At 38.7% G+C, this 16,542-nt stretch overlaps 1 protein-coding gene across 5 annotated transcripts in view; it reads left to right on the forward strand.

Moving 5' to 3' along the window:
• LOC109060853 (plasma membrane calcium-transporting ATPase 2-like) overlaps nt 1-16,542 on the forward strand; it is a 119,842-nt gene that overhangs the window by 61,233 nt on the left and 42,067 nt on the right. For all 5 annotated transcript variants that reach the window (XM_042734220.1, XM_042734221.1, XM_042734224.1 and 2 more), the window contains exon 2: nt 9,342-9,826. In XM_042734220.1, the coding sequence (XP_042590154.1) occupies nt 9,631-9,826 (196 nt within the window). In that variant the 5' untranslated portion in view covers nt 9,342-9,630. The remainder of the gene's footprint in view (nt 1-9,341; nt 9,827-16,542) is intronic.

The following is a 16,542-nucleotide window of genomic DNA, read 5'->3' on the forward strand; positions in this document are numbered from 1 at the left end:
CTCCGACATACAGCACAACTGAGCTTGCGGCGACCAGAGTTCGAATCTCATCTCGTGGTCCTTTGCCGATCTCACGCTACCCTCTCTCCACCCAGTGCTTTCCTGTCTTCTCTCTACTGTCCCTCTGAATAAAAGCATAAAGATCCCATAAAATATAGCATAAAAAAAGGTAGAACACTTGAAGAAAGTCTGCCCACTCTACCAAAAAATAAATAATCAAATGAGAGATAAAAGCAATACTTTACTGTGCGGACTGTCTTCAAGTATTCTGCCTTTTGGAATTTTTTTGTTTTTGTCTACACACCTCATTCGGACTGGTTTGAAGGCAAGTTGAGTTCCTGACTATCCTTCAGAAAATTCTGCTTTGCCATCACAGGAACAAATTACATTTAAAATATATTAAAAGTTAATAGAATATAAACATAATATAGAATGTTAATATTAACAGAAAGGTTGTTTTAAATTGTAACAATGTTTTAGAGTACCATTTTTTTACCAAATAAATGCAACCTTGGTAACTCAATTTTAATATCGTTGCATTCATAATCTCCGTACCACTCCTCATGCATAAGATGGATGTTAAGATCCTGATGGTGGAAGCTGAGAAATATTATATGACAAGTCCCTGAAGTTCCACTAGGAAAACAATTCAAGGTATTACACTTGGATAAGTGTCATGGAAAACATTAATTGGGTCTCATCTCTTAGCATTTTGGACAGATGGATTTGCTTGTTGCTGAAATTTTAACATGTTAAGACATGGTTAAGATGTGGTGTTAGACTGAGAAACAAATTCTTTTCTCAGTTTTACAGGCAGAGTTCAGGATTGGAGAAACAGTTGGTGCCTTTGCCTTGTTTGCACCTGTATGCAATCCATCTCTCCTCTCCAACTACACCTCCACCCCCAGGCCTTTTGGCTGGTTTTATTTATTTATTTTTTTTCTCTTCCATGTTTGATTTGTGTCTTTATTCTTACTTGCGCTCCTGTGGCATGATATCTCCTGCTACCCACGCTCTGCTAATGGTGGGTTTAATTGCTTTCTGCCGACCTGCTTGTTTACACAAAGATTTGGTATGGCACTCGCTATCTGTGCTCGATGCCTCAGTGAATTCAGCATGTTGCTCATGAAATGACAAGAACACACAAACAGCTCACTCTCTTCTTAGACACACTCTCTGCATTCTGAATCTTTTGATGTAACCGTGCTTGTTTTTTTCTCCTTTTCAACAAAAGACCCTTAATTCTCCCCCACCCCACTCCCTACACTCACTCTCTCTCTTTCTCTACCATGTTTCCGTGCTTCGGTCTTTTAGGCGAGCTATGAGAGATTCTGAGATTGTGTAAGGGATTTCCTACTTCCCTTGGATCACATGACTGCAGACAGGGTGTGGCCTTTTCAAGGCTGCCGAGCTGTTTATGGCAATGAATCAGTGTTCATGCCAACCCCACCACCCCAACACAGGCAGTATACACACAGGGAGAGATGGGTGTGGCCATTCCTCCCACCCCATCCAGTCTACATAAACAGGATGTTGTCCATTTCTAGTGAAGGGAAGGTAAAAGAAAGTGAGTGCTGCCAGCCAGTGCAAAACTTGCTAGGGCTTCTGATTGTTTTTTTAATGTGTTACTATGAACTTGCTGGGGTGCTCTGAGTGCTTGCTAGGGCATTGCTAGCTTGTTGCTAGGGAATTCTTGGCATTTGGTGGGTGGCTGCATTCTCTAATCTCTAACCCTCATTAGATGTAAACATAATATTTTATATTTATAAAAATAAGGCTCACTAAGGCTGCATTTATTTGATCAAAATAAAGTAAAAACAGTAATATTGTGAAATCTTATTACAATGTAAAATATATTTTAAAATGCAGTTTATTTTTGTGATGGCTTTATTTTCAGCAGCCGCTATCCCAGTCTTGTCACATGATCCTTTAGAAAAATATGAGGATTTATCTTCTCCTTTCAAGTCTTATAATTTATATTATTTCAAGATTCTTATTTTAAGATTCTTTAATGTAAGTTCAAGAAAGTTCATTTTATTTGAAATGTATTTTTTCGAAATTATGTAATATTCTGTACTGTCACTTTTGATCATTTTTGTATTTTTATTAAATGTTACTGACACTAAATTTTGAAAGGTATATGTGTGTTTACAAAACTCTATACTATTTTGTGTAAATGTGAAATATAAAGCGAGAGAGGGAGTGAGAGTTTTGTACAATGTTGAATTGAAGCTTAATGTGAGGGCTGTTTGCTGAACATGCAACTTAATTTAGCAAAAAAATACATTCCAGTTTCACAGGGAATGTGGTTGTACTCATTTACAAATAGTGCTTTGGCAAACATTTTTTCCTAGAAGTCAGCCACTGTTTGTTGTTTTATAGAAACTTGGAGCAGTACCTGCATATTACCCTCTTGTTCCTTGCCATATACAGTAGTTGCAATATACGAATTTAGTATCCACCTTATTTTTCCAGTAAGAGCGGGCACGGCCATTTGTAAATTTGAATGTGTCTGGCTATCGGTGTCAATCGCTTCCAGCTATTTTTAGCTGTAAAAAACAGCTTGTTTTGCCACTTGATATTGCAAACTGTTGTGTCTTACCATTATTTTAATGTTTTATCTTAATTATGAACACAGTCTAGTGCTGTCAAATGATTAATCGTGATTAATCGCATCCAAAATAAAAGTTTTTGTTTACTTAAAATGTGTGTACTATGTATATTTATGTATAAAAATATAAATACACACATGCATGTATATATTTAAGAAAAAATATGTTGTTTATATACTGTATTAAAAATATTTATATATAATGTAAATTATATGAATATAAATATACATGCAAATATTTTCAAAATATATACTGTATGATCATGTATTTATATATACATAACAAATATACACAGTACACACACATATATTTTGTAAACAAAAACTTTTATTTTGGATACGATTAGTCACGATTAATCATTTGACAGCACTAGAACAGACTGGTCCACTGTAGTGCAAACAGTTTTACAGTTTACTGCACTTTATTCTTGTTATTTTCCTTCAGCGGCTAATGAACCGGATGTCTCGCACATTCACAGAAAATGGTTTGCTTCCACCCTGAAAAATAAGGTGGATACTACTTCCTTGCATTATGGGCTACATAACTCAGTAATTGAGTGTTCAATGCCCTACTGTCTCAATTGCATGTTGCAACTTGGTGGTGGTGGGTTACTTCCTTTCAGTTAATGTTTTTTTGTGTGCAGCAAGTGAGCGTGAGTCGGCTGGATTGGTGCAGAGCGAGCAGCTGGGTCCAGGGCTCCGCATTCTGCCGTTTTAGTATGCAAGGCAGGTGTGGCTGCAGTCAGAGGGATGGTGGGCAAAGGCCGACGCCTCGACACACAGACAGAGTGTTTCGCTCCCGGCTGCATCCAATTACACGCCCCCCTGTTACACACACACACTCACAAACCAGCACAATAATTTTCTGTCCTTTTTTTTTTTCTTTTCCTTTCTGTACACCCCATCTGTCTGTTCAGCATGCCTTCCTTACTGTCTCACATCCTGCTGTCTTCACCTCTCTGTCCAAAATGTCTCAGCATCCGTCTCTTGCAGTCACTTTGCAGCCATGCCTTAGGAAAAAAAAGACAATCCTTGTCTCCTTTGATGCACATCCACTATCATTCTTTTTTCCGATCAAGCTTCCTTCTCATCTATTTCAGCCACAGCTTATTTGGTTCTCGCTCTCCCTGTCAGGGACCCAGAGGCGTCTGATGAATGAAAAGCTGAAATTTAAGAGCTGAGGGAAGCAAAGACGGATGACCTGTCGGTCCAGCAATGTACAGCCCCCGTTAGAAAGGGGAATAGGGATGACATCCACCATTGAGATGCTATTGACCGGTCAACACTCTCTTATAGGGTTAAAAATGACTCCTTAGTCATTTCTGGGCATCTGTTGCTTTTCCAACATTACAAAATGAGAGTTCACAAATTGCTGGCGTAGTTTATTTATTTGCGCACCATTTGTCTCACTCTCCCCAGGGAGCTGCTGGATGTCTGTGAGCCCTCCAAGCCGTTTTCCTGATCCAAATAGATGTTTTTATGTATTACGAACGAAGCCGATGCTCAAAAATAAATCGTCCTAAACGGCTTCCCCTCCGCCTTACCTGAATTGAACTTCATCCTTTCAGGGGAAATTTAATAGCTGTTTGCATCCGGTGCTCCGCCTTTAATTATTGGGAGTGCATCAGACTGTTTGATTTGCCCCTCCAGCATTGATGGCCTGGACTGGCCTACTTTGCTTCGTTGCATCTCCCTGTAGCCATATTTAGTTAAAATACAAAAAAAAAAAAAAAAAAAAAAAAAATAGTTGAGACTTCCGTCCCGCTCTCTACCACACAGTTTTGATGGGTGAATTACATAGCTGCATAATTTAATTCACTTCCTGATTAAAGGCAGATAAAAACAACCACACTCAGTCTAAAACGATAAAGCAAGCATTATTGGGTTTTTGGTAATGGCTGAGACTCTGCGCTCGGCAGACATTTCAGCACTGAAGAAGAGCATTATTGTAATTTTTAGACACTGACAGTATAAAACGGCTTCGTCTACAGGGAACTGAGATGTTTTCTCTTCTTTTAGATGCGCACTAACTTGCATGTTTTACTCAAACTTTTGAGATGCAATGTAGACTGATGACTCACTCTTATAAAAACCCGACAGACAGAATGAGAGGGTGGAGAGAGAGGAAAGAAAGAAAGACCGAAGAGGTGGCGAGGCAGCGCAGGGTTTGTGGTGTTGCAGAGCCCCAGCGGACTGGAGGCGGATATGGGGCCTGAAGGCCTGCGCTGGCACCGCTGCTGCAGGACAGTGGAGGAAACAGATGTGGGCATGATTTACATCTGCTGCCTACCAGCGACTGCTCAAATGCTTTAATCTCACAGCAGTGCCTCGTTCTTATTTCCTTCCTCTCTCCCTTTCTTTGGCGTCTTCCACTCACCCGCATGTCCCCACCTACTTTTGCACTCCCCCGTGTCTCAGCAGCCCCCCTCCATCACCACTGCAACCACTCCCCACCCTTCATCATCCTCTCCAGCTCGATCCACACGTTCAGCCTGAGCTCAGATGCTTTAATCCTCTCAATGTCTTACCATCCTCCTCACACTCACACTGGGATGCGGAGTGTGAACTACTTAGTGCACCCTCTTCTCCATTTACACTTCCGCCACAGCTGAGATTTTAAGCAGACGCCAACATCTCTTTTTATTTAACCGTGTGTCTGGGGACTGCTGCAGGGTTAAAATGCATTAATGTGGAGCATCACTACTCAAATGAGCTTCGAAATTGGAAAATTTGACTCGCTACAGTTTACTAAGGAACTTTCTATAGGCAGTACTTTTTATAGTAAAGGCCATTGTGTCATCCTGCCAGAACATTATTCTGTTTTGCAGTCAGATGTTTGTAGCTTCATCTGTCATGGAGACTGCAGTCATGGTGAAGGCAAACATAAATCCTTATTTGTAGGAAGAGAGGTCACTCAACTCCTCCCTTGACATGTTGTTGCTGATGTTTTTTTTTTATTTATTTATTTTTTTAAGTCAGACTTACTATGTTGGATTCCCAGCATTTTTTTTTATGTGGAATTTGTGTCAAGGCATATTGATTAAAACAAAAAGGCCATGGCAGTATAACTGCATTATGAGTGCTTGCATAATCAAGAATGCTAATAAATTTTTGAGTTTTTAAATATATTTATATTTATAATATATATATAAATGGGTAGAAATAGATAAGGGCTGAGTGTTGATGTACATTTCCAGCTATGATTAAATTCTAGTTTACTTAATTTTTGAGATTTGTTTGTGTGTATTATTGTTATATGAAATTTGAAGACAATTCTATGTTAATGCTTCAAATTGTGCTGGGCAGTGTTTCAGATTTATTTTGAAAATATTTCTTAAAAAAATTCCATGAGTCATTCGTTTTTTAAATCAGTTTACACTGGTTATGCTGTGTTTGTGATTCAAAGGAAAAAAAAAACTGTATTGTGATCATTTAAATAAAGAGAATTAATATTTAAGTTGTGCTCACATTGACTGGCCCATAGTAGCCCTTTTCTTTTCACATATATTAAACTGTGACAACTTGTGACAACCTTTGGACCTGTTTGGTTGCACATTCACCAAATCTACACCCAGAATGAAAATGCTGGTTTTGTATGCCAGGCCTTGTTGCACCAGCCTGCTGCTGTTTGATTTTGAGGCATGCAAATGGCTCTTTGGGCTGAGCTCATCCTCTAAATGCATTGTAGGAGAGCATTTAAAATGATTTGTTAAATGCACCTCAGGGACTGCGTGATAAATTGCACTGTTCTTAGGCGAAAGTCAGTGCAACTGTCAGGCTTCCACAAAAAAGGTCTGTTGTCAGATTGGTTTAGCAGTATGACCTTGGCAAACGGGTAGTAGTTATCTTGTTGTATTTTTCATGGAATGTACCACCAGTAGGATATTGTTGGAAGGAGAACTATTTTTCATTCTGGTTTTTCACAGGTGATGTCTCAGCTTAAAAAGGTGCCATGAGAATCTTAACAATGTTACATAGGCGATTGACGATTGAGGGTGGAGTGATTTGCATTGCTGTGTGGTTTTGGCACCTTGTCAACGGACTACACTGATTGCTCGACTTACAACTGCTGAAAATTGCAATTTGACAGCTTTATACTTCACCCTGGGTAGTGTTATTCAGTGCTCGAATTGAAGTATGCTTGCCTAAATAAGTGTGAAAGAGACCTTGTAATATTCGATTCACCGAATCTTGTGTAGAGAAACAAAAGAATAAAAGCATTCTAAGGTGTGAAAATGTTTGCCTTGGTTGCTGTTTTGTGTAAAGAGTGTTTAAAGGTTTCTGTTTTTTTTTTTTTTTTTTCAATTCACAGTCACATGCTGTTCACTTGAAATAGGCTTTTTTGTCTTTTCAACTTGCAATGTTAGCTTTTTTTTCTTTTTGGAAAATAGCTTTGCATACACTAAGCATCATTTAACAGCATTTTTTTTGCCCTGGGTCATACAGTGCAACAACTAATTGTGTTGTGAGAAGCATCTGAATTAGTGGTGTTTGCTAAGGCAAGCATCACTATTACTATTGCTCATACTTGGGTTTAGGAATTTGAACAAACTCCTAAAACAGTTTCTTAAACTGTGTTGTGTAACTTAGCCAAGGTGTTTGTGCTGCAGACATGAATGATGCCTCAATTCCTGCAGCTTGTTGAGGCGAGGTGTGCTGTTGCTTTTCTAATTGATTCAGTAAGAATTCTCCATGCCTGCAACCACTCAACCGATTTAAGAACTGAAACTTGTAACTTTGTAAATTGTGTACATAAATTCCTTCATATTTTTAATAGCACAAGATTTTGTGCAATATGCAGAAATTATTGAAACAGGTGATTGGTTGATGGGTGTTGGGTTGATTGTCTAGGGCTGGTAAACATTGGAATGGGTTTTCCAAGGTGTGAGTGGAGAAAAGGAATGGGAAGAAAGCTAGTTTAGCAGGATTAGAAACAGACTGTGGAAATTTACTGTACGTCTGACTAAACAGATGAGTCTTCTGAGAATGAGTCTCAGACTTTGCTAGGTGGAGTTTTTCAGTCTTAGGAACCCTGCCTGTAAGAAGATGCTCTTACTCCTGTAGTGCATTCATCTGTCTTGGTACTATCAGATAATGAGAGTTTTGAGAACTCAAAGGGGATCGCCCACATAAAAATTAAAATTCTGTCATTTATTCAAACTTTTTCAGGAGTTTTTCAAATTCTTCTTTGTGGCAGAATGCATTAAAACATTAAAAACACATTAAAAAAAATTAAGTAGCACAACTGTTTACAACATTGATAATAAGAAATATTTCTTGAGCATCAGATCATGGAATATTGGTGATTTACATGGAAGTAGAAGTTTTTTTCCATTTCCACTTCCATTCCTGTTATCAGAGATGAACTTGGGTGGGTCCTCTTCAGCATGGCATGTGACATTGCTTTATAAATTTAACTTCTTTTTTTTTTCCTTCTCCACAGAAGCACTCAAACATTTTATGTGCTCTGCTAATCTGAAGGCTCGGTAATGGCCTCTCTCAATGCCTTGGGCAATGGATGACATTTGTTTGGAAACACTGTAGCGCTTGTTCATGTAGCATTTACACATTTCGACATTTACAGACATCCGTTACATTAGTACTAATGTTAGAACTAAACTCAATAAGCTGTATTCTGACCTGACTAATGTGGTTTGCTCAAACACACACTTATACATAGAACAATGAATACGTTTTTAAAATCAGACCTCACTTTAAGTATTTTAAACTATGATGAGACTGGGTGCCAGGGTTAAAATATTACTAAAGAGAGGTGAGAATAATTGACCTCAGCAGTTTAAACCATTCATCAGAATTGGGTCACTTTGATCAGAATAAAACTACCATGGGCTGATGTCTCCTCTGTTAGAGGTTAAGAGGTCAGTTCAGTGTGAAATGAGGCTGAAGCTTGACCGACGCTGAAGGAGGAGTGGACTGTAATCCAATCTGGGTTAAAATTCACCTCAGGGCTTTCCAGTATCCAGTGCTTCGCTTTTTATGGCTACCATCACTGACTGTACGAGTGTGATAGTGGGAAATTGGCCGTAGCACTGGTAGATGTATCCCAGTCCACAATTTCATCTCGGATCACTGCAAGCACACATCAAAGAGTGACCTCTATTTTTCATATTCCATGTGCATAAGAAAACCCGACGGAGTTGGAAGCTCCCCTATCTCACATTAACACAGACCCCCTTATCTCTGAGTATTTTTTTTCTTCCCCAGCTTATTTTATACCCAGTGCCCTCTCTTTCTCTCTTTCTACCTCTCTGTGTTTTCCTCCTACCCCTTTCTGTGGGCTTGGAGACCAGGAAGCAAAATAGTAAACACTTTATTTTGCTCCTAAACTATAGATTCCTCCGGGGTTAATTATTTATGTATGACTGCGATGGACAGAATCTGTGTCTGAGTTGGAGATTCCCACTAGATGTGCAAACTTAGGCACATTTTATGGGTTGCATCTGTATATTGTGATTGTTCAAGCGCATGAGGAAGTTTCTAGAACTGCTGTGTGGGGAAAAGAAAGAAGTAGCTCTGTATTTTGTAACATTTTGTCTTTTCCCCCACTGTTTTATAACTCCCTTCACTAGCAGAAGGGGTTCTAGTCATTTAGATGGTGTCAACATTTCCTGTCTGTTCTGTCACAAAATGTTCAAGCTTAGAAATTAGGCCATTTTTCCACTGATTTGCAAAATAATTTAAAGCCTGTCTGTTTCTCTCTCCATTTCAGTTGTTCTGTGGTGCGTCTTGAGTCTACAGTGCATCCCTTTAATGCCTTGCTGCTGTGGTAACATGTCCGACCTGGATCATTCCCTTCAGAAACACTTCCTCTGATGCTCGTTCGCTCTCAAGACAGTACTGATCACGTCCCGGCAAACACACAGAAAGACCTGTTGAACTTGGAAAAACTGTAACACCTACCTGAAGCATTCCTGTATCACCCAGTCTTACGTTTACAAGCGGATCATCGGAAGTCTCACGTCCTGACTTAGGCGTGACTGAAACTTCGAGGAGTCAAAATGGCTAACAACACTGCAGACCACCCGCCGGGGAACTCGGTCGCCGAGGTCGACCACGAAGGGGACTTTGGCTGCACGATGATGCAGCTCCGTGAGCTGATGGAGCTCCGCAGTGGCGAGGCGGTCAGCAAGATTGCAGAATGCTATGGAGATGTGCAAGCGATCTGCCGCAGGCTCAAGACCTCACCTATCGAGGGTAAGAAGCAGAAAAGATCTACACCTTCACATGCACGACCGCTTGATGCAGTTTCTGCCATATGCAGAAAGCACTGGTACATGTTCCAAAAACACTTTTAATTGATGTAAACTAGAAACTATTATTTACCAGAAAACTAAAACTGTTGCTGAATTATATATCCTTTTCAGCAACGAAAGCTTTAAATATTTAGCTGAAAGGATCCCAACAGCATGACTCCACACCACCATACTTCACTGTAGGCATGGTGTTATGATTGTGGGAAGTGTTGTGTTTTACACGTGCTTTGGAAAGTCTCTATCATCTTGTCATCTGACCACAAGCTCTTTTCTTACGTCACAGCTTGGTCACGCGGGTATTTGCGGCAAACTCCAGACATGCTAAGTTTGCAAAGATCCTAGAGTAATGGATCCTTAGAGTAATGGATGCTTTTGTGCCACCCTCATACGTGCCAGCGTAATGCAGAGCTTTTTAGATGGGTCGATTTTTGTGCTCGTCTACTGAGCTCTGTGATTGTTCGCTGCTTTGTGGTTTCATATCCAGTGTGCTTTTCAAGAGGAGAGTCTTGTGGGATAAGTTTTTCTAGGCAGTGTTTTGATAATTTGACGTTTCTACTGCTGTATAATTCAGCCAACAGTGTCCCCTTTTCATAATTTAAGCATTTTTGTTGCTTTGTCCCAGACATTTTTGGAATGTTCGTGAAGTCTTTGGTTTTACAGCTGACCTTCAAATTCACTACATACAAATTCATTTCTTATGGGAATATTTTGGGTTGAATACAAGTTAAGCTCTATTTATGCCACTTAAAAAGATTTTTTTTTTATTTATTTACTTGTTTATTTATGGATTTATTTTTAATTTCTTTAATGATTTACACATTTATAATTTATTTGCCTTTTTTTTTTTTACTCATTTGTTTATTTACTTGTTTGTTGACTGTATGGTTAATGAGAATTATTTTCTGTGGTAATCAACAGCATAACACGGATGTTGTCAGTATGTTAAGTTTATTTTGCGTTTAACCCAGAGTATACATTGCGTTAGATGCAATCAGACAATGGTTTTACTCAGAAATATGTCTTGACGGCAATACGTGGATATCACCTAAACTCATTTTTGAAGTTTTATCTTGTATTAATCTCAGTTGTCTTAAATAGTTTTGTAAATTTGTATATATTTTATTAAATATAAATATTAAATATTAAGTGTTATATATTTGTACAGTATGATTTGAGTAATTATCACTTGAAGTGACACTTGGTGACAAGATAATTCTCCTCTCGGGATGCAGTCTTGTTTTGCTTTATGGCTCTGGAAGGTTGTTTACCATCAAACCTTGAACAATATTGTTGATTTAAGATACTTGCGTGACACTGAAGGTATCCAAAGAAAAGCTAGACCATCATACTGACCTTTGAAAGAAATTCACATATGCTTACTGAATAAGCAGTCCAGTTTACAGAATGGCTTTACATTGCTTCTACCCAGTGACCTTAATATTGTAATATTTTATCATAAACCAGTTTGTCACACCATCAAGGCTGTCCTATTTCACCTCCGTCAGCGCAAGGTGAGATTAGGCTTCGCTGTCATCCCGCTAAGCAAACACCAGCAGGCTTCTCATCTCCACTTCAGCATATGGGCTCTGTTGGATCATTCTACCATTGAAATTTGCTCCACACCGTGTCCTTAATTACATTTTAGATCATCGCTCTGTTCCATTTAGTAATGAAGGGACAGCTGTACAGACTTCCCCACACAAGAAATGACTCATTTTATTGAAGGGGGTATAATTATGTTTTCTCTTTCACCTTTAAATGGAAGAGCAGGTGGAAAAAGCAAAGTAGCATTTCTTTTAAAGGTGCTGTGGAGTCCTTTTGACATCGTTCTTGTCACATAGCATAAACGTGTTTTGTCTGGGGCGTGCGAGTCTGACTGCTTTCGTGCATTTGTTAAAAGAAAGAAGGCAAAAACATTGAAATTGACAGTAGAGGCGTATTAGCTTGGCACTGGACTCGATGTAAGCTCTTGTTGCATGCTTGGCTTATGAGGAAAAATGAATCATCACTGGTCTGCTGTAATTTATTTATTTCTTTTTTAAATCCAAGCCTCTCCTTTTTGCATTACAGCATAACACAGACCGCTAAACACAATTCCATTACAGTCCATTCAAGATATATAGGTTCAACAGCCATTTATGTGTACTCTATATGGTCGACCCTAAATCATTGATAAAAACAAAAGACGTTTTTAATCTCTTATCTCGGCCTTTAGACTTTGCAGATACTACTCAACCACTCCTCAAATTCCCCACTAAATCAATACAAGTTGTTTTCACACCATGGCTCTCAGTGGACTTTGTTTGCTCCGTTTTCTTGAGAAATGTTGTCCGGTCGTCTTGTTTTGGAGGGTATGCCTAGTTTATTTGGCTGAATGGCTAACATCGGGTTTTATCACTTCCTTTCATTTGTTTCCTGTTAATATAGACAATCTTTTGGCAGCCGTTCCAATCACGACAAGGCCTGAACAGGAAGAGCTACTTATTTTGGTTCTTGCAAAACAAGTTATTATAAAAGAATGATCTTTGAGGATGTATTCAATTTTTATATTATATTTTAAAATGTTGTTTATTCCTGTGATGGCAAAGCTAATTTTTCAGCCATTACTTCAGTCTTCAGTGGCTCATTCTAAGATGCAGTTTTCTTGCACTTCAACTTTTCTTATTATTAATGTTCTAAACAGTCATGCTGCTAAATATTTTTGTAGAAACCCCAATACTTTTTTTTTTCAAGACTCTCAGATTAATAGAAAATTCAAAAGAACAGCATTTCTTTGAAATAGAAATCTTTTGGAACATTGTTTGCAACTATTTGCATCCTTGCTTTTAATAAAAGTATTTATTTATTTTTTAAAAAAATGTATTGACCCCAAACTTTTGAACATATCACTGTATCAAAGCTAAGATGTAACTCAAAAGTGCTGTTAAAGAACTTGCTTATTGAACATGTGGTGCAGTGGATGAGAGCCTAGCTGGTTAACATGCCATTTGAATACCCACTATAGCTAATTGCCATGGCAGCAGAAGCATATCGCAGCCCACTGTTAAGTCCAGTTGCAGGTTTATATCTGCATAGATTTACTTGAATGGTCAATTAATGTGAATATTTTCTGCTCCTCTCTGAATAGCCTGATGGAAAAGCCAAAACACCATCCATCTATTCAACAGGTCTAAACAATCACAGATCAGAAATTGAGGGAGAGCATAAATGCTTATGGCAGATATAATTTTCTCTGCGCTTTCCTCCCTTAGCTGTGATACGGCATCTGAGATTTGTGATTATAGCATGTCTCACATCCACCGTAATATTGTCTGGTTATATCTACGCAGTGAGCAGCACTATGATAATATGAAATAATTTCAGTTTCTGCAGATTTAATGAGACCTGTTGAGAGTGAAACTCAAGCAGCCTTTTCTTAGTTGTAATATGTTCAATATGAAATAAACCTACTGATTCTGTACAGAAACCTCCTGAGGTTCTTGCGTGCCAAGAGGAGAGTTGGAGGTGGTGTTTTGAAAGGGCAATGGAAGCAGGGGGCAAGGATGTACCTTAAGTCCCCCATGCACACTGCAAGACCCCAGAGCTTTGCCATCTCCCTCCTTCTCTCCAGTGACTTGAGGATCCATCCATAGTAACTTTGTAGCCTATTTTCTTTGTAGATTGCTGAACGAGGCATTAATCAACAAATATTTATTTAGGACAGCTTTGTTTAATATGCCTTAGGATGAGTTGTGTGACAAAACAAGGCAACGGTCAATAAAATCAAGGGTTCTGCACTATTCAGAGAGGAAATGCCTTTTAAAATTCTATTGAGTTCCTGAACTTAAATTAAGTTTATAAGTTTAAACTGAGGTAGAAAACCAGATGTAGAATTCCAATTTGAATGTAAATAATTCCAATTAAAATGATTTTAAATTTAAATAAATTAAAATAACTAATTTGTAACTTTGAAAAATTAGAAAATCTTGCCAGATTTGCAGGCCAGATAGCAGAGGTTGCGTTGGATTTTAACATTGTCTGTTACATAGGCTTATGGATTTATTTATGAAGAGAACAGAGAATTCTTAATTTCCTAGCAATTCTGTTTTCAGTTGATGAATGAACCGTACATGTAGTGCAACTTCCATACAATAAATCTCAATGGGCTAAGCTTTTTGCTTTGTTACTTCATTGCTTCATTGCATTCATCAGCTTTATTTTTTTGTAGAGAGAGACAGACGCAGACAATTTACACATCTCTCTCTCTCTCTCTCTCTCTCTCTCTCTCTCTCTCTCTCTCTCTCTCTCTCTCTCTCTCTCTCTCTCTCTCTCTCTCTCTCTCTCTCTCTCTCTCAAAATGTCCATATTTAAGAAAAAAAATTGAGTAGTTTTCAGTGGATCACTGAATATAGCTGTCGTTCATTTAACATTTCTATCGTAAAACGTATTGTTAAAAGTTGACTAATATTAAATGGTTTGCAGCTTAATCTTACCTCGCTCTCTTTAATGTTAAACTGACGCTTCACGCTCTGCTTCTGCTTCTGTAAACCCCGCCTTCTTTGATTTGATTGGCCATCTCAGTCATTTTGACATTGACTAGTGCTGTTAAACTACTGAGGTTTAAATCGTGGTCAAATTGATTTCATTTTTATGCAATATTTACACTGAAGCTCACAGCAGGCAGCTATGATAAGGGGCATGACATTTCCCGACCAGGCGCCGAGTGCTGTCAATCACAACACACACTGGCCCAGCTTACCAATCACAACACAGACTGGCGCAGCTTACCAATCACAGAGCATTTTGTATATCAGAAGGCAGGCCTTCATCTGATGCAGGAACTATTCCAGCCGTTCATGCCAGACTGGGGAGAGAGGTGTTGTAATAATGTAAAATACAACAAAAGTATGTTTTTCGAACAACCTAGTATGAAAGCCTGTTCTAGTACACCCCCAAAACAAAATCAAGACCTTTTCAAAGAGCATTATAGGACCCCTTTAAGGCAGCCATCTTTGAAACTCCTCTCAGGCACAAAAAGGTATAACTGCAGGCCGGAGATCTCAAAAATGGGGCGTGAACTCCAAAAGTGTGCAGAACCTCCAAAATGGGGCGGGGTTTCTTCGTGCAAAGACTTTCACCATTGGCTCTGGCTTCAGCCAATTGATATTGACATACATTTCAAAAAAACACTTTATAAGTTAAACATTGTTTCTAGTTGATCTAAAATAAGATATGCTATAGAAATATTCTCTGTGAGAGCAGAGCCCAAAGCTCTAGGCCAGTGGTGTTTGGACTGGAGTTTGAACCTCTGGTTCATGATATAAACGCGAAATGCCCACAAGCTTTCCCGGGAGCCGTCGCAGTGCAGCGAAAAGATTTTACTTTATCGCTTTGTTTCAAGCAATGGGGCGTCCCAGGGCTCGAAATTCGCTTGGTAGGAGAGGATAGTGATGCTGGGCGCAACTAAAAAGGTACCATTGCCCGTTGTTGTCTGGTTGGGGAGTTATGGAACGGTCTCATATCGCATAATCTTAATCAACTGTTTATCTCCTGAACTGCATCTTTCTTTATGAAGCTATTCAGTCCCAGTCCCACTGTGCAGTCATTTTCACTGGTTAAGGTTAGGGTCAGGTGTGGGGTAGATTTAGGGGTTAGCATTTTTTGTAGTATAGTGTAGGAAATCAACACTTTAATTGACACAACCAATAAAATCTATAGAATCAGCTGTGGGGTGGAGTTTGCACTGAAGTGGATTGGGGGAAAAAATTGTGCATGTGTGTAGTGCTTGTCCCGCCCCCATTTGGAAATCTCCAGGCTGCAGTTATACCCTTCTCCTCGGGCATGCAAGTGCAACTCCTATCTCTTTAAATGGGGAAACATCAAATTCTCCAAAACTGTTCACTAAGCTTACGATTCAATTTCATATTTGAAATCACCAAAGAAATCTGACAATAACTGTCATAAATGTTGTTTTTTGCTCAAATAGCATTATAAAAAGCTTATTTTTCAGGCTGAGATCAGCCAGTGTGTATGCACAGTCCTATCTAAATAAAGGCATAAGACACCCAAAAAAAATAAATAAAATTAAGAATTAACAGTGCAAAGCATACATAAATAAAAACAAATATGGAGGTTGTTTTCTATAAGTGCGTGTGGTCTGGTGTGTATTAATGGGGGCTTTCTTCATGGGATGTGAACTAGCTGGAAAAACACATTAAAATGACATGCATTTTTCTCGCCGTTTCTGCCCCTAGTGTTTCAACAAAAAAAGTTAAGGCTAATTGGAGACCAGTCTTCCATGACAAACTAAGACCTTTATTAAGCACACAACTCTTTAAATTCTCCTCAAAGTGGTTCTCCACAGCAAGAGCGTTGTGTTTTTTTTTTTAGCATGGGTTATTACTTTTATTCCGGTACACAGGCAAGTCGGGAGCCCTTACATAGCCAACGCATCATTAAGAGCTGATGAACACTTCCTTAACCAGACAGAAAGCAGCAGATTGGAAAATGTCCTTTCCTTAACTATTTTTGTATACTTAAGCAACATGGGACCAAAGGCAAGAGTCGCAATACTGTTAGATATGCTGATTTGTAATAGAAATTATCCTTTCAAATAATCTTCTATAGTGCCTGTGGGGTCATATGATCAACTTAAAAAAACTATGGTGTTATTGCTTT

Source organism: Cyprinus carpio, chromosome B11 (assembly GCF_018340385.1).
Source record: "Cyprinus carpio isolate SPL01 chromosome B11, ASM1834038v1, whole genome shotgun sequence".
Taxonomy (NCBI): domain Eukaryota; kingdom Metazoa; phylum Chordata; class Actinopteri; order Cypriniformes; family Cyprinidae; genus Cyprinus; species Cyprinus carpio.